Genomic DNA, 26,040 nt, shown 5'->3' on the forward strand with positions numbered 1-26,040 from the left:
ACCCTATGAAATAGCTCCCCAATACCCTCTGATGTATATATTTAATCCATTACATGAATGGTGACCACAGCCCTTCCAACAATACATTTAAATCATGTTTTACTGTGATTGTTCCACCCTGCTGAATGTATTCAATGTATTCCATTTCAAATGTGTCTCCCAGTGCAGCTTTACTTCCAGGCTATTATGACACATCTGGCAGTTTCTTCTATGTTTCTAGGCCCAGTACAATGGAAAACATGTTTTTTTGGTCACTACCATTCCACGAAAATACCATGCTATATTTTCTTCATTGTACTACAATCATACAATTTTGTACAGGTCTTCACTTCGGAGTGCTGCTGCATGCCCTTTGCCTCTCTTGACCATGTCGGGCAGGCCGGGCACAACACAACACACAAAGCTCAAGGCGCACTCTCCACTTCCCTCTAGTAGCTTCTTTAGCAAGCCTGATAATACATCACTCCCGATAGACACAAGCAAAAACTCTTGCAGAAATGTAGCAGCCTATACACCTAATCATTAGCAATCTGACATGTGTTATTGCATGGAAACTGTAGGCTACTAACAACAGCAGCTGCAAAGTCTAGCTTACTATGGCCCTGTCCCTCTGACCAGGGTAAACACAGTGGTAATGTTGTGTATTGTGTGTATATACAGTACTTCACTTCAAACAGTTTATTTCATTTAATTATACACAAGAGAAAAAAAAGCAGTTGCCCAGCATAAATTCATGTACAAACATTTTTCATTACATTTTTGTCATTTAGCAGATGCTCTTATCCGGAGCAACTTACAGGACAAAGAAGAGATAATTGCCTTGCTCAAAGGCACAATAACAGATCTTTCACCTAGGCTTGGGATTCAAACCAGCAACCTTTCAGTTAATGGCCCAACACTCTTAACCGCTAGGCTACCTGCCGCCAGATCAATTAACTTCAATACAGTTATTCAAACACATTCATCATCAATGACTAAAATAATGAATCTACTATTAAAATACAATTTAATAAACACAATTAGATGATTCATAGCCTGTTCATCATTAAACAAAAGTTGTTTAGTAATATTAAATAATCCACCCAAACTAATGCTGAAAACGGATCATCACACCATCTTTTCTGATATACACTAAACATTAGGAGTTGCACCCCCGTTGTCGTCAGAACATCCTCAATGTCCAAGGTGTTGAGAGCGTTCCACAGGGATTCTGGCCCATGTTGACTCCAATGCTTCCCACAGATATGTTGGGTTGGCTGGGAGTGGATCTCTACTCTGAATAGCTCGTTCCATCTCCTCCCACAGATGAACAATTGGATTGAGATCTGGTGACTCGGCAGGCCACTGCAGTAAGCTGAATTCACTGTCATGTTCTTGGAACCATTCCTGGACAAGCCTTGTGGCGTAATCCTGCTGAAAAAATCTATTTGCAGATGGATACACTGCTGCCATGAAGGATGCACCTGATTGGCAGTAATTATTTAGATATCCTGTGGCATTCAAACATTGCTCAACTTTTATCAAGAGGCCCAATGTGTGCCCTGAAAACACACCCCAACCATCACACCACCAGCCTGCAATGCTGACACACGGAGTGGATTTAAGAATAAATTATTTAAAGAACTACTTTAGTTGTATCTTTACTTTACTATTTATATTTTTATATTTATATACATATTACATTTATTCATATTGTTGACAACTTTTATGTCACCAAATTCCAATATAAAATAACGCACTTTTTACTCCATACATTGTCTCTGACACCCAAAAGTACTCGTTACATTTTTATGATTAGCAGGACAGGAAATGGTCCAGTTCACACACTTATCAAGATAACATCCCTGGTCATCCCTACTGCCTCTGATCTGGCAGACTCACTAAACACAAATGCTTAGTTTGTAAATGATGTCTGAGTGTTGGAGTCTGCCCCTGGCTATCTGTAATATATAAAAAACAACACAGTTGCTTAATTTTAAGGAATTTGAAATTATTCATACTTTTACTTTTGATTCTTAAGTATATTTACAATCAAATACTTCTAGACTTTTACTCCAGTAGTATTTTACTGGGTGACTTTCACTTTTAATTGAGTCATTTTCTATTAAGGTACTTTTTCCACCACTGGATGTATGTCCTCGTGGTTTCCTCCATACCCCAGTCCTCCCATCAGCGTGAAACAGCAGGAACAGGGATTCATCAGACCAGGCAATAGTTTTCCAATTTTCTAGTGTCCAGTGTTTTCATTCCTTAGCCCACTGCAATAGCAGTTTGTTGATTTTTGCTGAAAGCTAATGAGGATCCATAATAAATACACAAAAACTACATTATTAACGATCATAGCTTTTAACCTGGATTCACCTGGTCAGTTTATGTCATGAAAAGAACAGGTGTCCGTAATGTTTTGTACACTCAGAGTATGTTGTGTCTCCTAGCTCATTCCCGCAGAAACCTGCAGAGGGAAGCAGTACCACCCAGTCAACCATCAGACTCCAGTGTGAGACGTCTCACAGAGGATATTCAACCGTAAATTAATCTCTATCTTTACAGTAGAAACTAACAAAACACACCAAAACTGACAAGGTGCGCACTGATCAGTAAAGTAGAGGCTGACATTCTATAACGCTCGCTTTCCTCTGCATTGTTCTCTCACAGTGAGAAACTATAGGATTACAATAGAGTGTTCTACACTTGTCATTTGATCCAATTCAACGTTGCCAATTACTTAATGAGTTGAGAATTAAGTGGAGTGTCTAATCTTAGCTGGTCTGAGAGAACTGATGAGTCTTCTCTCTATGTATACATTGGTGTCGTTTTAAATGGCCCAATCTGTATAATCTCTTCTCACAGTCAGTGCAGTGATCAGGCTTCTCTCAAGTGTGTATCCGTTGGTGTGTTTTTACATTACCCAATCGGGAAAAACTCTTGCCACAATGAGAGCAGAAGTACGGCTTCTCTCCTATGTGTGTTCTCTGGTGACTTTTTAGCTCAGCTGTTTTAAAACATTCAGCTGTTTTAAAACATTTTCTAGTCAGATCAGGGGTAAGGCCTATTTCCTTTATGTTTACCTTGGTGTCATTTTAACTGGCCCACTCGAGAGAAACGCTTTCCACAGTCAGAGCAGGAGTAAGGCTTCTCTCCTGTGTATATGTTCATGTTATTTTAAGTGGTTCAGTTCAGAGACTCTTCCCATATTCAAAGAAGAGTAAAGCTTAACTTTTGTGTGTTCTCTGATGAACTATTAACCCAGTTGATGTTGTGAAGCATTTTACACAATCAGAGCAGGAGTAAGGCTTCTCTCCTGTGTGTATCCGTGCATGTCGTTTTAAGTGGCACAGTAGAGAGAAACTCTTTCCACAGTCAGAGCAGGTGTAAGGCTTCTCTCCTGTGTGTATCCGTGCATGTCGTTTTAAGTGGCCCAGTAGAGAGAAACTCACCCCACAGTCAGAGCAGAAGTAAGGTTTCTCTCCTGTGTGTGTTCTCTGATGAACTTTTAGCCTAGTTGATGTTGTGAAGCATTTTACACAATCAGAGCAGGAGTAAGGCTTCTCTCCTGTGTGTGTTCTCTGATGAACATTTAGCTCAGTTGACGTTGTGAAGCATTTTACACAGTCAGAGCAGGAGTAAGGCTTCTCGCCCGTATGTATACGTTCATGTGTTTTTAAGTGGTCCAGTACAGAGAAACTCTTCCCACAGTCAGAGCAGGAGTAAGGCTTCTCTCCTGTGTGTATACGTTCATGTTGTTTTAAGGTGCCCAGTTGAGAGAAACTCTTTCCACAATCAGAGCAGGAGTAAGGCTTCTCTCCTGTGTGTGTTCGGCGATGAACTTTTAGCTCAGTTGATGTTGTGAAGCATTTTGCACAGTCAGAGCAGGAGTAAGGCTTCTCTCCTCTATGCACTCTCTGATGAACTGTCAGAGCCTTTAATGATGTGAAATTCTTCCCACCATCAGTATTGGAATACCGATTCACTCCTGTGTGTATTTCTAGGTGTATTTTAAGCTTTGACAGAAATGGGAAAATCTCCTCACAATGTGGGCAGTGGTGAGACCTCTTCGCTTTGTGATCTTCCTGCTGTTGCTCTCTGGATGTAGAGAATGTCTCAACACGGTCTCCTGTGTGAACAACATCAGAAGAACCAGTCAGTTGGTGTGATATACACATCTATTTTATGTAGCCCTTATTACATCAGAAGTTGTCACAAATTGCTTTACAGAAACCCAGCCTTAATCCCCAAAGCGCAAGCAATGCAGTTGTAGAAGCAAAGTGGCCACGAAAAACTCCCCAGCAAGCAGGAAACTAGGAAGAAACGTAGAGAGAAACCAGGCTCAAATGGGTGGCCAGTCCTCTTCTGGCTGTACCGGGTAACATATGTATTCATATCAGTAGGCTGTACAATACAAAAGGGAATAAACTGTTTTAAAAGTGGGTGAAAGTCATGAAAATTATGAGCAATATCATCCACTCACTATCACAAGGGTTAGTAACCAGGCTGACAATGTAAATAATCATTTGTTCTTAACTGACTTGCCTAGTTAAATAATAGGTTAAAAAAATACTAATTTCATAGAACTTTAAAACACTGGCAGTTTGTCAACTTCCCTTCTTTAGTCTCCTATCTGATCACTCCAGACAGCCCAGTGAATAAAACATTCCCGTTACTGGTGTCAAACCACCAAGTCTCAGTAGCATGAAATAACATCTACCTTCTCATTGAAACAGTTCATCATGAAACAGCTCTACAGCAACTTTTAATACACAGTGGGAAGTTCGAATAAATAACAGAATCTGCTCTTACCATGAGAAACAGATGTCCCAATCTTCTCCTCCTCTTCTTCATCTTTCATGTTGACATTCAGCTCCAGTGTTTGACTGCAGTCTTCCAGCTTCACTGATGCCATCTCTGGATGCTGCAGTGCAAACTGGGCTCCACTGTCACAATCAGGACCCAGTGACTGTAGATTTGGACTCAGTGTGGAAGGAGAGAGGCAGGCTGGGTTTGTCCTCACTATTGATGTTGTCGGCCTCAGACTTAATTCTAGTTGTCCTGTAGTAACAATGAGAAACAGACAAAAAGTTGTCTTAACAGTTCTGGAACTTTCTTTATACTCTATTAAAATATTAAAACATGTTTGTGGTCAATTATCTAATTCAGTGCTTGACTTGGACTGAAATAGGTGCCGATACTGTTTATATTTAGGTGCAGCAGCTCCACAATACTGTTGAGCTAATATTCTATAAGAGGAACATGAGCTCAAGCAGTAGAACATTGAGGTGCTGGTACTCCACTCCAGTGAGCTCCTGTCCATCTCATTTCAATAGATCAGGTAGGTAAGCATTGACAACAAAACATGCATTCATTCAAAATTAGACAAAGTACACGCTACACAATGTAACTAAACTTAACCTATAGTAGATTTCTTGGATTTTCATAAATTAATAAACGACTCAAAAACCATTTAGTACAAGGTTGCAGTATGTTTTAGGCAGCACTATGTACTATTTTCCTGAATAACCTTCACTTCACTGTATTATTTCAAATCAAAAAACAATTGTATTTCCCGTTCACATCATATTAACAATTTATAGACAAAGATAGAAATGGAATGTGTCTGAAAATGACTATATAAAAATGTATTTTTGACGCAGACAGAGTGGCCGCTGCGGTTTTCCCAGCTCGTGATAAAACCAATAACATGCCAAACGAACTCAGAAATCTCAAATAAATTGATTATTTACGAAATGACCTTGAGAAAATTACGTACATCCACTTAGACAAACCCAAAGTCTCTAGATATGTGGCTTGTAAAAGAGTTATCACGTTCTTCACTTGGTTTGACACAAAAATAACACATCAACCCTTTACCAAACGTGTTAATACCTTAAAGGATTTGTTACCTCGCATGTTCTTCTAATATCAGGAAGTTTAAACCTGCTATTACATACCTGTAGTAATAAATAGAAAAGGACACAAATGTTATCTTCTTAACATTAGAGTTCTGCCGCTTTATTTATTCTGAAGAATGGTGCGTGCCCTGTGCCCTGTTCCCCACTTCCTGTTCCCCCACTACCACAGTGCAGCCACAGATTGAACAAGGAGACAGATATTTCACCAGATGTATAAATGTGAAGAATCCGCTTAACGTTTCCACTCACTGCCAAATATGGTAGTGAGAGGAAGCCCGCTGACAGGCAGTGGGAGAAGACGGAACGAGATGTATTTTGGCCGATTTTCTGCAAATGTTTTAATCAATGAAACATCTGATCTTAATACAGTTCTGTTCCCAAAACTAAATTAAGTTATGAACAGAGAGGACTAAGTTTTATGGATTTTACCCTTTGCAAAAGTATATTATTATTTTTTAAATTGCGTTGTTCAGAAGGAATGTAAAGGCGAATTGAGTAATTGCACATGAGCACTTCACAGAGGAGGCATTGCCTAACAGAAATATGCAGATGTGTTCTAGAACGCGGCAATAAGATCTCGCTAGCTCGTGCTTGGCTCTGCCCGCTATGACTCATCTGTTCCCATTGGAAATGACTGGTTGTGGTCTATCTAGGTTTAGTTATAAAGAATCTTTGGTGCAACCATCCGTGCATTCAGGGATTCTTGGGATGGCCCAACCCCATTATATGAGAAGGGTGGTGCTTAATTTGTTGCCGGATCCTCCAGCACCTCTCAGTTTTGTTTCCGGGACCCATTTGCCAGGATTAGGTATCCTACCTCGTGGCATATGAATTCCTCATATTGTACAATGTGTTTCTCCTCACACCTGGCCTAGGCTACTGATGGATTAGAGACAAGGTCGTTTATATTGATCTCAGATTCTGTTTGTCAGTGTCAAAGTAGTCTGTCATTTGTTTTTTATGTGTTCTGGTACCTCAGAGCCCCCCAGGTCAACCCCCCTCTTAGGCTCACTTTTGGTTCCGGCACCTCCCAATTTACACATTAAGCACTAGAGAAGTGGGTAGCTGCTGCCGCCTCCTCTGGGACACGTCTCCTTTACATAGAGTTATTCAGGCTGTTGATTGTGGCATCTGGAATGTTGTCCCACTCCTTTTCAATGGCTGTGTGAAATGCCTGGATATTGGAGGGAACTGGAACAAGCTGTCGTACACGTCAATCCGGATCATCTCGAACATGCTCAAAGGGAGACATGTCTGGTGAGTATGCAGGCCATGGAATTGGGACATTTTCAGCATTTTCAATTGTGTACAGATCCTTGCGACGTGGGGCTGCACATTGTCACGCTGAAACATGAGGTTATGGAGGCGGATGAATGGCAGGACAATGTGCCTCAGGATTGTGTTATGGTATCTCTGTGCATTCAAATTGCCATTGATAAAATGCTGTTGTGTTTGTTGTCTGTAGCTTATGCCTGCCTATACCATAACCCCACCATGGGGCACTCTGTTGACATCAGGGATCCCCAGTGGCTGCTGCCAAGGTACCTACTAGCCACTCTTGTCCCCCGCACAAGGTGCACCTGTGTAATGATGCTATTTAATCAGTTTCTTGATATGCCTCACCTGTCAGGTGGATGGATTATCTTAGCAAAGGAGAAATGCTCACTAACAGGGATGTAAATGGAACATTTCTGGAGTCTTTTATTTCACATCATGAAACATGGGACCAACACTTTACATGTTGCATTAATATGTTTGTTCTGTGCATACAGTTTTATTTTTCATACAAACTATAATAAGGAAATATAAATTAAACTAAATCAGCCTGCTTTTCTGTTCTAACCAGGTCCCTACACAGGCTGAGAAGGATCCTGTAAGAGCAGAACATTATCTGGTGACAGTAGTCCTTGTAGTCTTGGAGGCCCAGAAACTTCTCAGCTGCAGATATAATGATGTCCAGCTTCTTGGACGTCTTGTGCAGTACAATTAATAACTGTGGCTATGAATACTAAAATATCCACCTTCTTCACAATAAGTGTATCCAGATCACTTGATTGACTTAAACATTTACAACTGGTTGAGGTGCATCCACCTCCATATCTTCTATAGAACTGTGGCCTCTTGCCCCTATAACTCTCTTCACCACCTCCACATAGGAGATTTGCTGTACAGACATGATCCTTGACACATCAACCTCATTCACCCTAACAGGGCACTCTGGGAATTCGGTAATATGATCCCCATCACAGATGCAACATTTTAAATTCACAAACTCTTCAATAAAAAATGTCTGTCTGCAAACATTTGACATGTGGCCAAACCCTTAACATTTCTTACGTGCATCAGGTTTTACACCAACTCTCTTATGGGGTATCTTATATATCCCAGCTTTACATAGGGTGGTAGATACTCTTCATCAAACATCAATAATAGAGAAACTTTTCTCCGTTTTTACATTCTCCATACGGGTCAAGTGATGTGCATTTGCGTCCTTTTTGGGGATTTGGTTAGAGGATCACACCCAACTTTTAGCTGCATACACCTCCACCTACTGTACTGGTGTGAGGGATTCCACAGCCTACATACATTCAATTCATTAATACATTGTAGTGAAACGCAACATGGATCTCCCTCCTGCCCCCCTCCCACTGCCACTACCCTATGTACCACCAGTACAGTTAGACATGAGCAGGTCTGATGAGCTACCAGAGTGGTCACAGTCACCAGAAGAGGGCGCCAGTCAACCACCCACCTCAACAACATGGTACCAGGAAGAACGGCCTCCACCATCTGACGCAGCTGCAGAATGGGAGAAACTGCTTGAAGCACTGCTAATAGAGTAAACGGCACCGCCTTAAGGGGAAGACCATATATGTACTGTCTTGCTGCGGTTAGAGGATGCCTATGAGGCACAGTAGTGCAGAAACCACAAGTGGGACTTGAGCGGTGATCAAAAGGTATATAAAGAGACATTTGCCATTACTTGGGCGTCTGACTTCTTGAATTCTGAATTCATTTAGACAACCATTTGACTTCGGGTAATTGCCACCTGACTCAAATTACTTAAAGATTCTAACTTGCTGGATACCAGGGTAAGAGTCCGTTTACCTATCGACCAGTTGACCCTGTGTTTCAATTGTGTACAGATCCTTGCGACATGGGGCTGCACATTGTCACGCTGAAACATGAGGTGATGGAGGCGGGTGAATGGCAGGACAATGTGCCTCAGGATCGTGTCATGGTATCTCTGTGCATTCAAATTGCCATTTATAAAATGCAGTTGTGTTTGTTGTCTGTAGCTTATGCCTGCCCATACCATAACCCCACCATTCTGTTGACATCAGGGATCCCCAGTGGCTGCTGCCAAGGTACCTACTAGCCACTCTTGTGAGGTGGACCGAGTGTACCGTTTGGACCGAGTGTACCGTTGTGACAAAGTCTTAATTGACCGAGGAACACTGTAGCACCGGCCGGGTTGCTTGCCCCAGACACTGCGGTAGATCAACGGCAGAATTACCACCTGCTGAGAACGGTTGGAAAATTGGTCGAATCGACTCTGTCTCCGACTGACCCAGTGACACGTGTACTGTTGTATCACAGTGCCTTGCCCTGGAATCGCGGTTTCAGGTTATTTGACAATACTATCCAACCTGAGAGGCAGGTTAGAGAACTCAGTCTAACTTGAATCTCGAAATTTAGTTGAACCAACGATTCCTCATAGGAGAGATCGATACATAAACTAAATTCTCAGAACTCTGACCAATTGAAACACCACTCCTGATCTCGTGGGTCTCCCTGTCATCTATTAAAGGTAATTAAGTTGAAGTTGAATATTTTATTAGAGATAAGTGTTATCATTGCACCAGGCATTTAGAGCATTAAGGCATTTGCATGTTTTTGATTAACGTTGTGTGTGACTGAGCAACAAATTGTGTATTTTGATGTGTGTTTGATTGTAAAAGACAAAAAACAGAGTGTTTTCAAAAAATAAACGGTAGTCTTATTTTGTCTCGAGTAAAAGGTTCTCTCAAAGACAGTTAACAGACAGTTAACAGGGAGATAACAACTCTGACACTCCCCGCTACCGGGACACTGGAAACGGGGATCAATGCTCTATGATTGAATGAGTTACCTTTAAAAGTCAAGGAGGAAGGTGTGTCCAGTAGTGATTCATTTAATTGTCTTATCGATCTATCTAAGTTTTATTTTCCAAGCTATACATAGCCGACGGGCAGAGTAGTGAGACTAAGTTGACTAAAGGTCTTCACACTTTAAACTAGATACATCACAGAGGGGAAATACTCAACCACAGGGAAATCATATAGAGACTGGTGGGAATAGTGCTTAATAACAACTCAGGGACCAATTCGTGGTGAAACCAAGAGTCTAGAGGATAAACGTGGGGTTCACACATCCCAGCTAGAGCTAGACCGTTGAGAGTGACAAGGCAAAAGACCTCTCTACGCGGACAACGCTTCAATATAGAAGGAGAGGCAGGGCTACGCGAGTGGTCCTGGTTATACCGAGATAACCTGAAGTATCTATAGTGCCCTGTCCAATCCAGGGAACGGGACGCTAACCACCTCTAGCACCCCGCTGCCGGCCAAGGGGCGGGGCTGAAGGTTTCGTATCGCGACAACATAATTAATACAAAATTGCAAAAGTCCACATGACAAAGTATTCTCTTGTTTCCCAAAGCTCTACACTGGATCTACTACTCAGCAAAACACTGGCATCACAGACACCTGGAACCTTCCATTTCAACTGCTCCTCCTCAACACATAAACTTAGTCCCATTATCACTCCTTTCAATGCCGCCCTGTTCCCGGAGAGCAATTAGAGTCAAAATTCTTGTCCCCAATCGTGAAATCCGGAGCACCCGCTACCTCTGGATATCGGAGAAATCATTATGAGTCCACTCAGAGTTACCTTCACCATCTCAACTTCCCTCTACACTCAGCTCCTTCTCAGGGGTCATCATAGCACTGTCCATCGCAGTTCATTCATCCTCTTGTCACGTTCACTTTCCTCTTGTAGCTCTTCTAAAGGCTCTGTGTGATCCTCCATTCTAAAGGCTCTGTGTGATCCTCCATTCTAAAGGCTCTGTGTGATCCTCCATTCTAAAGGCTCTGTGTGATCCTCCATTCTAAAGGCTCTGTGTGATCCTCCATTCTAAAGGCTCTGTGTGATCCTCCATTCTAAAGGCTCTGTGTGATCCTCCATTCCATATTCCACTACTCTCCTTATTTTCTGGTCCACCATCTTCTCCATCAAATCTTCCAGAAGGCTTCTGCAATCCCCCATTCCTCTTTTTTTTGTTCGCCATTAAAAAAAAAAGTTTTTATTTAGCTAGGAAAGTCAGTTAAGAACCAATTCTTATTGATAATGATGAGCTACCAGGGATCAGAGGGTTAACTGCCTTGTTCAGGGGCAGAACATCTGATTTTTACCTTGTCAACTCAGGGATTTGATCCAGCAACCTTTTGGTTACTGGCCCAAAGCGCTAACCACTAGGCTACCTGCTGCCCCACGTATCTCCACACCCCTCTAGCGTTGGGTAGCTGCATATCAATAGAGTATATATCATAATACCCATAAAACCTAGCAGTCAAACAAGGAAATGGTTCCATTCATTTTTCTCAGAGGATTTTAGAAACACTTCAAATAAGGTCTGTGTTTCGTGTCGGCCTACCTTGCCTTTCTAAAGTCTTCGAAAGTCAAGTTAACAGAAAAAAATCAGACCATTTTGAATCCCACCGTACCTTCTCCACTATGCAATCCGGTTTCCGAGCTGGTCACGGGTGCACCTCAGCCACACTCAAGGTCCTAAACGATATCATAACCACCATCGATAAAAAAAACAGTACTGTGCAGCCGTCTTCATCGACCTGGCCAAGGCTTTCGACTCTGTCAATCACCTCATTCTTATCGGCAGACTCAACAGCCTTGCTTTCTCAAACAACTGCCTCGCCTGGTTCACCAACTACTTCTCAGAGTTCAGTGTGTCAAATCGGAGGGCCTGTTGTCCAGACCTCTGGCAGTCCCTATGGGGGTGCCACAGGGTTCAATACTCGGGCTGACTCTCTTCTCTGTATACATCAATGATGTCGCTCTTGCTGCTGGTGATTCTCTGATCCACCTCTACGTAGACACCATTCTGTATACTTTTGGCCCTTCTTTGGATACTGTGTTAACTAACCTCCAGATGAGCTTCAATGCCATACAACACTCCTTCCGTGGCCTCCAACTGCTCTTAAACGCTAGTAAAACCAAATGCATGCTTTTCAACCGTTCGCTGCCTGCACCCGCACGCCTGACTAGCATCACCACCCTGGATGGTTCCGACCTTGAATATGTGGACATCTATAAGTACCTAGGTGTCTGGCTAGACTGTAAACTCTCCTTCCAGACTCATATCAAACATCTCCAATCCAAAATCAAATCTAGAGTCGGCTTTCTATTCCGCAACAAAGCCTCCTTCACTCACGCCGCCAAACTTACCCTAGTAAAACTGACTATCCTACCGATCCTCGACTTCGGTGATGTCATCTACAAAATTGATTCCAACACTCTACTCAGCAAACTGGATGCAGTTTATCACAGTGCCATCCGTTTTGTCACTAAAGCACCGTATACCACCCACCACTGCGACCTGTATGCTCTAGTCGGCTGGCCCTCGCTACATATTCGTCGCCAGACCCACTGGCTCCAGGTCATCTACAAGTCCATGCTAGGTAAAGCTCCGCCTTATCTCAGTTCACTGGTCACAATGGCAACACCCACCCGTAACATGCACTCCAGCAGGTGTATCTCACTGATCATCCCTAAAGCCAACACCTCATTTGGCCGCCTTTCGTTCCAGTTCTCTGCTGCCTGTGACTGGAACAAATTGCAAAAATCGCTGAAGTTGGAGACTTTTATCTCCCTCACCAACTTCAAACATCTGCTATCTGAGCAGCTAACCGATCGCTGCAGCTGTACATAGTCCATCGGTAAATAGCCCACCCATTTTTACCTACCTCATCCCCATACTGTTTTTATTTATTTACTTTTCTGCTCTTTTGCACACCAATATCTCTACCTGTACATGACCATCTGATCATTTATCACTCCAGTGTTAATCTGCAAAATTGTAATTATTCGCCTACCTCCTCATGCCTTTTGCACACAATGTATATAGACTCTCCTTTTTTTCTACTGTGTTATTGACTTGTTAATTGTTTACTCTGTGTTGTCTGTTCACACTGCTATGCTTTATCTTGGCCAGGTCGCCGTTGCAAATGAGAACTTGTTCTCAACTATCCTACCTGGTTAAAAAAAGGTGAAATAAAAAATAAAAATAAAATAAATATCAGAGCAGCTTACCAATCATTGCACCTGAACACAGCCCATCTGTAAATAGCCCACCCAACATTGTTATTATTTTTCTCCTTTGCACCCCAGTATCTCTACTTGCACATTCATCTTCTGCACAGCTATCACTCCAGTGTTAATGCTAAATTGTAAATATTTCACCACTAAGGCCTATTTATTGCCTTACCTCCCTAATCTTACTACATTTTCAAACACTGTATGTAGATTTTTCTATTGTGTTATTGACTGTACGTTTGTTTATCCCATGTGTAACTCTGTGTTGTTGTTTGTGTCGCACTGCTTTGCTTTATCTTGGCCAGGTTGCAGTTGTAAATGAGAACTTGTTCACAACTGGCCTACCTGGTTAAATAAAGGTGAAATATATAAATAAATAAATAAAAAAAACTTTTAGGTTTGGAAATGTACAGGGTATGATATGCTGTAGAGCTCAAATACAGACAACAAACACCCGCCAGAGATTGTTGCAATACAATTGGATAATGAGAACCGATATCACCGTTGTTAAGCTTCAGAAATTTGACCCGAATACCCCAGACTTGTGTGTTCAAGGCACCTTGTATCATTGCCTGGAGGAATGTTCTGAGATAAATGTTTTGGAGCAAAGATCTCTGCGATGACCTCTACCCCAATACCACTAATCCCTAAACTATGCCTCCTAAATCTTTACCCAGATAATATATCTTTACATAGGAGAGAAAATAAAATGGTTGACCTCTGTCTATTACAAGCTAGACGTTCAATTTCTCTCCACTGGAAGTAAGTCAGTTCCCCCTCACTTGGTCATTGGTAAAAATAATTAACATCAAGTCTGACTCTTTTCACTTATATAGTGAAGAAGAAAGCCCCAGAGTGTCATAATATTTGGGATCTGTTTAATGAGTTTTTGCAAACTGATGATATTGTAGAAGCATTGGAACTGTAAATCTGAATATTCTCTATATTTTATGTGAATATTGGCTCAAGTCGAAGAGTAATCTGCATTATCTACAACTGTATATTATACTTTATTTATTTATATTAATGGATTTCTTTATGTTTGGTTGCTATGTTTTCATCTCTCTTTGGGTTGGGTGGGTGAAAAGAGAAAATACAATTGTATTTTTGTAATTGTTCTACATGGAACTAATAAGTATATGTGGGGAAAGAATGATGAGGGCACTGTGTTCTTGGGGACCTTCAACGCTTCAAGGGGCTGGAAGCACTGCATCTCATGAAAAAAAATCTAAAAACCTCTTTTTTCTTTGTCTTTTCTTTGTGAATATTGACTCTAGTCGAAGCGTAATCTACATCATCTACAACTGTATATCGTACTTTTTATTTATTTATTTGGTTGTTATGTTCGTCTATCTTCGTGTTGGGGAACAACAGAAAATAAAATTGTATATATATATATATATATATATAGATAGATAGATAGATAGATAGATACAAATAATGATTGATGGAAGTCATTGTGTTCTTGGGGACCTTCTAGGGGCTCCCGAGTGGTGCAGCGGTCTAAGGCACTGCATCTCAGTGCAAGATGCATCCCTACAGACCCTAGTTCGATTCCAGGCTATATCACAACTGGACATGATTGGGAGTCCCATAGGGCTGCTGGCAAGTGGCCCAGCGTAGTCTGGGTCAGGTCGGGGTAGGCCACCATTGTAAAAAAAATATCTGTTCTTAACCGACATGCCTAGTTAAATAAAAGGTTAAAAAAATGTTTTTAAAGAAACACTGCAGTAATGTTTTGGTCCCTCCCCCAGATCGGTCCCTCCCCCAGATCGGTCCCTCCCCCAGATCGGTCCCTCCCCCAGATCGGTCCCTCCCCCAGATCGGTCCCTCCCCCAGATCTGTGCCTCGACATAATCCTTTCATGGAGCTCTACGGACAAATGTGTCTGAATATTATTACACATGTAGAAAACCGAGTTGTTACATTTAGATTCTAAACAGTAGTGCAACCGTAAAAATGGTCTCTCCTGCTGCACCCTCACTGCCTGCACTGAAGTCCGTTGACGCAGACCGACTGGGCACCGCCATTTAACCAGCTTGTGAATATTTCCTTTCATGGAGCTCTATGGACAATTCCGTTGACCTCATGGCTTGGTTTTTGCTCTGACATGCACTGTAAACTGTGGGACCTTACATAGACCTTTACAAATCATGTCCAATCAATTGAATTTACCACAGGTGGACTCCAATCAAGTTGTAGAAACATCTCAAGGACTATCAATGGAAACAGGATGCACCTGAGCTCAATGTTAAGTCTCATCGCAAAGGATTTGAATACTTACATAAATAAGGTATTACTGTTTGTTTTTTTTAATTTTAGAAAATGTGAAAACATTTCCAAAAGCTGTGTTTGCTTGGTCATTATGGGATATTGTGTGTAGATTGATGAGGATTTTTTTTTTTTTTAATCCATTTTAGAATAAGGCTGTAACGTAACAAAATGTGGGAAAAGTCAAGGGGTCTAAATTCTTCCTGAATGGGAGAGGGGATACCTAGTCAGTTGTACAACTGAATGCATTCAACTGAAGTGTGTCTTCCACATTTAACCCAACCTCTGAATCAGAGAAGGGCGGGGAGCTGCCAGAATCGACATCCATGTCTCTGGAGCACGAGGATCAGTGTGTTAACTGCTATGCTCTGGGGCCCGGGGTTCAGTCTGTTAACTGCCGTGCTCAGGGGCCCGGGGTTCAGTGTGTTAACTGCCGTGCTCAGGGGCCCGGGGTTCAGTGTGTTAACTGCCGTGCTCTGGGGCCCGGGGTTCAGTGTGTTAACTGCCATGCTCAGGGGCAGAATGACATATTTTTACCTTGTCAGCTCAAGGATTCGATCCAGCAACCTTTCGGTTACTGGCCCAACGTTCTGACCACTAGGCTACCAGTACGTATTCATGTAAGAAGGCTGTGCAATACAAAAGGAGAATAAAAAACTATTAAAGTATCTCATAAGTCTTGAAAAGTATGACCTATATCATCCTCTACTCACTATCACAAGGGTTAGAAACTACAGACTATATTCATAGAACTTTAAAACACCAGCAGTTTGTCTCTGTCACTTCTTTAGTCTACTCTCTGATCACTCCAGATAGACCAGTGAATAAAACAAATGCTGGAAACACTGGTGTCAAACCATGCAAGTGTCAGTAGCATGAAATAACATCTACCTTCTCATTGAAACAGTTCATCATGAAACAGTTCTACTGCAACTTTTCATACTCAGTGGGAAGTTGGAATGAACAACAAACTTAGATAGATAGAACCTGCTCTTACCATGAGAAACAGATTCTCCAATCTTCTCCTCCTCTTCTTCATCTTTAATGTTGACATTCAGCTCCAGTGTTTGACTGCAGTCTTCCACCTTCACTGATGCCATCTCTGGATCCTGCAGAGCAAACTGGGCTCCACTGTCACAATCAGGACCCAGTGACTGTAGGTTTGGACTCAGTGTGGAAGGAGAGAGGCAGGCTGGGTTTGTCGTCACTGTTGACGTTACCGGCGTCATACCTGAGTCGGTAAGTAGTAGAAGAGAAACAGACACAAAAGTTATTGTCTTGACAGTTCTGGCACCTTCTTTATTCTTTATTAAATATGTTATATTTGTTCTTGTTCAATTATCTAATTCAGTGCTTGACTTGGACTGAAATAGTTGCCGAAACTCATTGTGTGCTGGTACTGTTTATATTTAGGTGCATAATAATACCTTTGAGCTACAACTTAACCTGTAGTAGATAAATACATACAAGACTCAAAAACCATTTAGTACAAGGTTACAGTTTGTTTTAGGCAGCACGATGTGCTATTTTCCTTAATAACCTTGTATTCACGGTTTTACTTCAAAAACACAACACAGTAGTGCAACCGGGAAATTGTCTCCCTCTGCAGATGAAGTCCGTTGACGCAGAACGAGTGGCGCCGCCATTTTACCAGCTTGTGAATATTTCCTTTCATGGGGTTCTAAATCCTTCGACCTCATGGCTTGGTTTTTGCTCTGACATGCACTGTCAAATGTGGGACCTTATATAGCCAGGTGTGTGCCTTTCCAAATCATGTCCAATCAATTGAATTTACCACAGGTTGACAACAATCAAGTTGTAGAAATATCTCAAGGATGATCAATGGAAACAAGATGCACCCGAGCTCAATGTCGAGTCTCATAGCCAAGGGTCTGAATACTTATGTAAATAAGGTATCTGTTTTTATTTTTTTATAAATGTAAAAACATTTCTAAAAACCTGTTTCCTTTGTCATTATGGGATATTGTGTGTAGATTGACGTTTCTTATTTAACCCATTTTAAAATAAGGCTGTAACGTAACAAAATGTGGACAAAGTCAAGGGGTCTGAATACTTTCTGAATGCTCATATCAGTAGGCTGGTACTGTACGTATTCATATCAGTAGGCTGGTACTGTATGTATTCATATCAGTAGTATTCATATCAGTAGTCTGGTACTGTATGTATTCATATCAGTAGTCTGGTACTGTATGTATTCATATCAGTAGGCTGGTACTGTATGTATTCATATCAGTAGGCTGGTAGTGTATGTATTCATATCAGTAGTCTAGCACTGTATGTATTCATATCAGTAGTCTGCCACTGTATGTATTCATATCAGTAGTCTGGTACTGTATGTATTCATATCAGTAGTCTGCCACTGTATGTATTCATATCAGTAGTCTGGCACTGTATGTATTCATATCAGTAGTATTCATATCAGTAGTCTGGTACTGTATGTATTCATATCAGTAGTATTCATATCAGTAGTCTGGTACTGTATGTATTCATATCAGTAGGCTGGTACTGTACGTATTCATATCAGTAGGCTGGTAGTGTATGTATTCATATCAGTAGTCTGGTACTGTATGTATTCATATCAGCAGGCTGGTACTGTATGTATTCATATCAGTAGTCTGGTACTGTGTGTATTCATATCAGCAGGCTGTGCAATACAAAGGAGAATAAAACTAATCTAAAAGTATCTCATAAGTCTCATCTCATAAATCCTCCACTCACTATCACAAGAGTTAGAAACTACAGACTCATTTCATAGGACTTTAAAACACTGGCAGTTTGTCTATTTCACTTCTTTAGTCTACTCTCTGATCACTCCAGATAGCCCAGTTAATAAAACAAATGCTGGCAATACTGGTGTCAAACCATGCACGTCTCAGTAGCATGAAATATCATCTACCTTCTCATTGAAACAGTTCATCATGAAACAGTTCTACTGCAACTTTTCATACACAGTGGAAAGTTGGAATGAAACAAACTTAGATAGATGGAACCTGCTCTTACCATGACTAACAGATTTCCCAATCTCCTCCTCCTCTTCTTCATCTTTAATGTTGGCATTCATCTCCAGTGTTTGACTGCAGTCTTCCAGCTTCACTGATGCCATCTCTGGATCCTGCAGTGCAAACTGGGCTCCACTGTCACAATCAGGACACAGTGACTGTAGATTTGGACTCGGTGTGGAAGGAGAGAGGCAGGCTGGGTTTGTCCTCACTGTTGATGTTACCGGCCTCAGACTAATCTGAGTCAGCCAGTAGTAATAGAGAAACAGATACAAAAGTTAGTCTTGACAGTTCTGGCACTTTCTTAATTCTCTAAAAATATTGTTTATATTTAGGTGCAGGAGCTCCACAATACTGTTGAGCTAATATTCTATAAGAGGAACATGAGCTCAACCAGTAGAAATTTGAGGTGCCGATACTCAGCTCCGGTGAGCTCCTGTTCAAGTCAAGCACTGATCTCATTTCAATAGATTTGGTAGCTAAGCACAACAAAACACGAATTCATTCACATTAGACAAAGTATACACTTTAAAATTAGGCTACACAACTCTAAAAGCACTTACTCAATAGTAGATTTCCTGAATTGACATAAATGACAAAAAAAATGTAGTACAAGGTTGCAGTATGTTGTAGGCAGCACGATGTACTACTTTCCTGAATAACCTTGTCACTGTATTATTCCAATCAAAAAGTATTTCCGTTCACACCATAGTAACATTTATAGATAAAGATAACTTGATTTGTCTGAATATTAGTACACATGTAAAAAACTGATAATCATTACATTTAGCTCCAAAACAGTGGTGAAACCGTAAAATTGTCTCTCTTGCTGCACCCTCACTGCCTGCACTGATGTCCGTTGATGCAGACCGAGTGGAAACCGCTATTTTACCAGCTCGTGAATTTTACACAAAACCAAAAACGACATGTTAAACGAACCCAGAAATCTCAAATAAATTGATCATAAATAAAAATTACCTTGACGAAATTATATACATCCCCTCAGACTAACCTAAAGTCTCTATGTGACAAGTTATCACGTTCACTCACACGGTTTGACATAAAAATAGCACATAAAACCTTTATCAAACGAGATAATACCTTGACGTATTTGTTGCATGGCATGTTATGACATGTTCTTTCGATATTAGAACGTGCTATTACATACCAGTAGTAATACATTTGAAACGGACACAGAAGTAGTCGTCTCGACTGCACAATTCTGGCGTTTCCTTGATTGCGAAGAATGATGCGCGCCTGCGCGGAACTTCCTGTTTCCCCACTACCAGTTTCTAAACCCAGAGACGTAAAAACGCGAGACTTCAGATAAGGCTTGTGAAGCAGACCAAGCCTGGGTTTGAGAAGTCAATGAGAGAAGTGGACAATTCTGATACTCTTGAAACATGGCCATTATTTTATCAATATCATAACTGCAATGGCGTGTTCACAATAGCTCTCACTGCGTATCATATCTATCCCAGCATCACAGGTAGCCTAGTTATTAGAGTAAGAGCGGGGCAAGTAACTGAAATGTTGCTGTGTCGAATCTTCGACATGACAAGGTAAAAATCTCTCTCTCTGAACAATGCAGTTAACCCACTGTTCCCTGGTAGGCCGTCATTGTAAATAAAAATGTGTTTGTAAATGACTTGCCTTGTTAAATATATATAATATATATATATATATATATATATATATATATATATATATATATATATTTTTTTTAATCACATGAGTAGGCAGACCGATGTAAAGTTCGTTTTATTTCATTCATTCGCCCAAAGACTTTTAAAATGGCAAAAATCAATAACTAATTCATTGATTGTCACATGAAAATAGATATGGTTTACTCTATAAATGTCTAGCATACTTTTACAACCTTTGTTTTGAGTAGAATTTCCAGTTGACTTGATAGAAATACATAAAAATCTATCAAATGTCATTTAAAACTGTATAAAACAATAACTAATTCACCGTTTGTTACAGATCTATTGAAATCACAGAAACATCAAACTATGTATGATTTATTCTATAAATATCTAGTATATAGTCTAGTAGATTGTCGCAAAAGAAAAAAACGTGTTATAAGACGAGACAAAAACGTCAAGACAGGAGAGAGAAAGTTACGTTTTCCATTGAATTTGTTTCGTTTTCTTTTGGGGATACATGAATTCTGCTGAACGAGGAAGTTAGTTAGCATTTTGGCCTGCTAGCTAACTGCAGTGCCATAACCGTAGCTAGCTAACGTTAGCTGGCGTTATTGTTAGGCCTGCTAACTAGTTACCATATCACATTGTACAGAATATACTTTCCATGTAGTATGTTGAGTTTTGTTTGGATTAGCTAGGTAGCTTTCTAACCTTGACTAGCTACTGTAGCTAGCTAAATTACCTAACCTGAAGCTGACAAATAGCTATGATATGGTCGCTACTCGCTAGCTAGCTGGGCTCACCTTTGTGTGAAGCTAGCCACAATAACGATTATCCACATCAGTGGAATTTACGGCTTGCCTTCATAATAAAAGTTCCCCATTGGAAACAGGGTGTGGTCAATCTTGGGTTAGTTATACATATCTTTCGTGTTAGAATGCACTTTTATTGCTAGCTGGATAACACAATAACTAGTTAGCAAGGCATAGCTAGCTATAGGCTTAAACCATGGAAAGCATGATGATGATAACTACTATAGGGTAACGTAGTGTCTAAATTGTCATACATTATTCTTCTCTACGACAGATTTCCACAAGGGTTCAGACTCCAAGATGGGAAAATGCCTACTAGAACGAAACATATAACAGAGACAGAGTTGTTGATATTCATTGTTATTTGTAACATTAAAAAGGAGGACAAGAAGACAATCCCGTTTTTCTAAATTAGCTACAGTGCTTTCGAAAGTATTTAGACCCCTTTGACTTTTTCCACATTTTGTTACTTTATAGCCTTATTCTAAAATGTATTAAATAAAACGTTTTCCTCAGCAATCTACACACAATACCCCATAATACTAAAGAAAACACGTTTTTAGAAATGTTTGCAAAAAAACAAATTTAAACAGAAATACTTATTTACATAAGTATTCAGACCTTTCGCTATCAGACTTGAAATTGAGCTCTGGTGCATCCTGTTTCCATTGATTATCCTTGATGTTTCTACAACTTGATTAGAGTCCACCTGTGGTAAATTCAATTGATTGGACATGCTTTGTAAAGGCACACACCTGTCTAAATAAGGTCCCACAGTTGACAGTAGATGTCAGAGAGATGCTTGATGAAAAACTGCTCCAGAGTGTGCGCAGGACTTCAGACTGGGGTGAAGGTTCACCATCCAACAGGACAACAACCCTAAACACACATTCAAGACAAAGCAGGAGGGGCTTCTGGGCAAGTCTCGTAATGTCCTTGAGTGACCCAGCCAGAGCCCGGCCACTGCTCGGAGCCTGGTTGCTGTCTAGATTTATTCATAGGTTCCTTCCTTCTAGGAAGTATTTACTAGCCACTGTGCTTCTGCATTGCTCTTTGGGGTTTTGGTCTCGGTACCTGCACCCTCAGCGGAGTCAACGAACACCGGAAGCATCTGTTTTTCAGGGAAAAGGCAGAGAGGAAGCCAAAGCCTGAAAATAACAAGCTTCTGGTGTTTCACACCAACTGACTTGTTCTTCTGATGTTGTTCACACAGGAGACCATATTGAGACATTATCTACATCCAGAGAGCAACAGCAGGAAGATCAGAGCTAGGTCTCACCACTGCCTACATTGAGGAGATTTTCCCAATTCTATCAAAGCTAAAAATACACACAGGAGAGAATCTGTATCTCTGCTCTGACAGTTCATAATTCAACACTGGAGAGAAGCCCTACTCCTGTTCTGACTGCGAGAATATTTTCTCTCAGCAGATCAACTTAACACCAACGTATACACACAGGAGAGAAGCTTTACCCCTGCTCTGTTGAAAGAGTTTCTCTCAACATGGCCACTTAAAAAGACACCAACATACATCATGTGAGAATCCTCATCAGTTCTCTGACTAGTGTAGATTAAAATAATTCCATCACTTAATTATCAAGAAGTTGTAACACACTCTATTTTAGTCCTATTGTTTCTCACTTTGAGAGAGCTGTGCAGAGGAAAGGGAGCGTTATAGAATGTTAGCCTCTCTTTACTTTAGTGATCAGTATGCACCTGGTCAGTTTTGGTGTGTTTTGATAGCTTCTAAAGATATTTAGAGCACCTTAGATTTGCCTTTAGGGTTGAATATCCTCTGTGAGGGTGGTTGACTGGGTGGTACTGCTTCCCTCTGCAGTTTTCTGTGAGAATGAGATGGCACAACATGTATCAGATAGAGATGGTGTGATGATCAGTTTTCACCATTAGTTTGGGTGGATACTTTTTGTTTATTAAATTGTATTTTAAAACTAGATTTGTTCTTTTAATCATTAATGATGAATATGTTTGCATAACAATTGAAACCTGCTTAATTTATCTGCCAATAAAAAATGAAGGTTGTACATGAATTTATACTGGTCAAACTCTTCTCTTCTGCACAATCAATTACCAAAAAAACATGTTTCAATTGACATATTTACTGTTTTTCTGAAGCTGAACAAGACAGGAAGTTGAAAGGAGAATCACAAAGCTAAATCGGACCTATTCTCTAACATGTTTTGTCAATCATAAGCAGCTGTGAGACCTGCTAGAGTACTGCAACTTTATTGACCTACTGAATCATTGTAGTTTTGGGGGTAAATATAATGATTTTGTTTAATTCATGGAATTTAAATTAACAACAGGACAATGCTGTGTAAGTGCTATTTGACCAAGAAGGACAGTGATGGAGTGCTGCATCACATGACCTGGCCTCCACAATCACCGAAAATAAAGATCATCTACAAAAGTAGTAAGTCCATCAATCCAATAGAGGTCGCTATTTGGAACACTGTGGTAGTGGGGGGAACAGGAAGTTCCGGCAGGCGCACGCCATTCTTTACAATAAAGAAAACGCCTGAACTGTGCTGTCCTTTTCTCTTTATTACTACAGGTATGTAATAGCACGTTTAAACGGTCTAATATCGAAAGAACATAACATGTTAGATAACACACCCGTCAAGGTATTATCACGTTTGGGAAAGGTTTTGTGCCAAACTGAGTGTGTGAAGAACGTGCAAAACAATATTTTACAAGCGCACGATGCGGAGTCCACCACACGTTCATATGTGAGGCTTTCCAGGTTCGTATATAGCTCAGTGGGTTTCGCCTGGGGATGTTCAGAACAAAAACGTTTTGGAAAGTTGCAGATAGAAATGCTCTGAATATAACTGACATGATTCCTTAGAATCGGAGGCATGTTTGTTCTACATAATACTTTTCTATCGGAATGTGGCCAACGTCTCCGTCCATCTGCTGGAAACAGCCCTGGTACCCGCTTGTCCCTACGTATATGAAGATAGCTACAATAACGATTAGCCACAATAGTGGAATTTGCGGTTCTCCCTCAAAATAAAAGTCCCTCATTGAAAGTCACGCAAACTGATACAAAATAGTGTTATCATGCCATGTCTGGACTAGATAACGCTAAACATGGTTCGATTGTTGTTACTCAATTTAAAAGGAATTACAATAATGAATTAGTCTCATAGGGTGGCGCACAATTGGCCCAGCGTCCTCCAGGTTTGGCCGGTATAGGCCTATAATTCTAAATTAGAATTTGTTCTTAACTGACTTGCCTATTTTAAAAAAAATATTAAAAAGTAAAAAAATAACTAGAAAAAAACTTGAAATCACACTGGCGGTTTTAGAACGCAAAATTGCATTGGGGGCATTCATATATGCACATATATGCACCCATGAAACGGGTGACACCCACAGAAAACAATTACCAAGAGTTAACACAAATATTAGCTTCGTAGCTCTTATTGCAGGACTTTGACACATTTCCTAGGTGACAAAGGTCCAGATGGATATTGGATATTGGGGGAGAGAGAGGGAGGGGGATATATAAACACACAAAACAGGTTTAGAATTGAATTGCAGGAAATGAGCTTTAAAACAGCTAAATGTTTTCTCTGACAATTAGAGGGTTGTTTAGATTTTGGTATTGCAAGTTAGGGATTTGTTACTATGCCAATAAATGACAATATCCATCGAAGCCCAACGGCAAAAATTAGGGGGTCCGCAGATCCGGACAGAGGTCCACCAGTTGAGTATGGAGGGTCTTTTGTTTGTGTAGGCTCAGGATAACTCCTGATAAAGTTGGGTAGCTGATGGGCCTTTTCAGCGCTTAAATAGCCAAAATGATTAATCACAGGAACCAGGACTAATAAAGCCAATGCAACGGGCTATTTTACAAACGCTAGACCTACCACATGGATGGACATTCATAAAGTTATAGGCCGACACTGTAGGATACACCCCTGTAAACACGGACCGACATTAAACAGGACCAAATCTGAACCAATCACATCATTAGGCAGGTTTCCATTGACTCGGGTGCATTCAACAAAGCCATGTGGTAAAAACATTATTTGCGACATGTGTAATGGAAACGGCAGATATAGAAGAAATGTTTTAATGCTCGACAACATTTATATCTGTTTGACGGGTGGATATCTCTTTTGTCAATGTTTCTTTATTCTGACAAATGAGGATGAAAACATTATTTATCAAATATAATATATTAACAATAACATAATAATAATAACAATAATAAAATGTATCAAATAAATGATTGCCAAATAATTTTGTGCAACTGTTTTATCAGCACAAGATAGTTAAATGAAAACAATCTAGGGGGCAATTGTCTGATCTATTTTCTATTCAACATTTTTTCTAAATGTCAACAACAACAAAAATCACTGTATAACTTCTTGGAAACATAGCTACTGTTTCACAAGATTGGAAAGCACAGTACAGTAGAGTACAGGAAAGAAAAGTAACAGTTAGTACAGTAGAGTACAACAGTACAGAGTATAGTACAGTATAAAGTATTGTACTTTACTCTAATGTTCTCCATTGGGGCTGGACGATATGGACCAAAAAATCATACAGCTCTATCTTCAGTTTTCAAACTTCTAGGTGATTCACCATAAATATCTCAGTTTAGATTCTAGGCGATTCACCATAAATATCTCAGTTTAGATTCTCTCTAAATAAGCCTTGTACAATTAAAGGTTGAATACACTGCATTTCAAACAGTCAGCAATAATCTAATGAATTCAGGGCTTGTGAAGTTATACGGAGGCTAAATAGAACCACAACACCCACTAATCATTCATTATTTGATGCCCTTTTTTTTTTACAAATGTAACTAGTAAGGACTAACTTATTGTAGGCGTTATAGAACATTAACACAGGCCTCAACAATCTCTCAAGCCCACGTGCTAGTGACTAGCCAGCTAATCTTTATATTTCATGTTTAGCCAATTTGGATCCATTTGCTAGATAACAAGGTTGAACAGTTGAATTGTTATGAACACACCCTTCT

At 40.4% G+C, this 26,040-nt stretch overlaps 1 protein-coding gene across 1 annotated transcript; it reads right to left on the reverse strand.

The window, feature by feature from the left end:
- Positions 1-667: 667 nt before the first annotated feature.
- Positions 668-19,919, reverse strand: LOC139372862 (zinc finger protein ZFP2-like). The gene is made up of 5 exons (XM_071112713.1): positions 19,734-19,919; positions 18,567-18,804; positions 16,543-16,776; positions 4,798-5,046; positions 668-4,114 (listed from the first exon to the last, which is right to left on the reverse strand). Exons 2-5 carry the CDS (start codon positions 18,667-18,669, stop codon positions 3,213-3,215), a joined length of 1,488 nt encoding a protein of 495 aa, XP_070968814.1. The 5' UTR covers positions 18,670-18,804; positions 19,734-19,919; the 3' UTR covers positions 668-3,212.
- Positions 19,920-26,040: the final 6,121 nt, after the last annotated feature.

This window comes from Oncorhynchus clarkii, chromosome 18 (assembly GCF_045791955.1).
Source record: "Oncorhynchus clarkii lewisi isolate Uvic-CL-2024 chromosome 18, UVic_Ocla_1.0, whole genome shotgun sequence".
NCBI classification, from domain to species: Eukaryota; Metazoa; Chordata; class Actinopteri; order Salmoniformes; family Salmonidae; genus Oncorhynchus; species Oncorhynchus clarkii.

Coding starts and splice junctions, on each gene's coding strand:
- LOC139372862 (XM_071112713.1), bottom strand. CDS start 18,669: ATGGCATCAGTGAAGCTGGAAGACTGCAGTCAAACACTGGAGATGAAT. Junction 5,047..16,542: donor TGGAGAATCTGTTTCTCATG/GTAAGAGCAGGT, acceptor TTGTTACTACAG/GACAACTAGAATTAAGTCTG. Junction 4,115..4,797: donor TGGGACATCTGTTTCTCATG/GTAAGAGCAGAT, acceptor TTGTTCACACAG/GAGACCGTGTTGAGACATTC.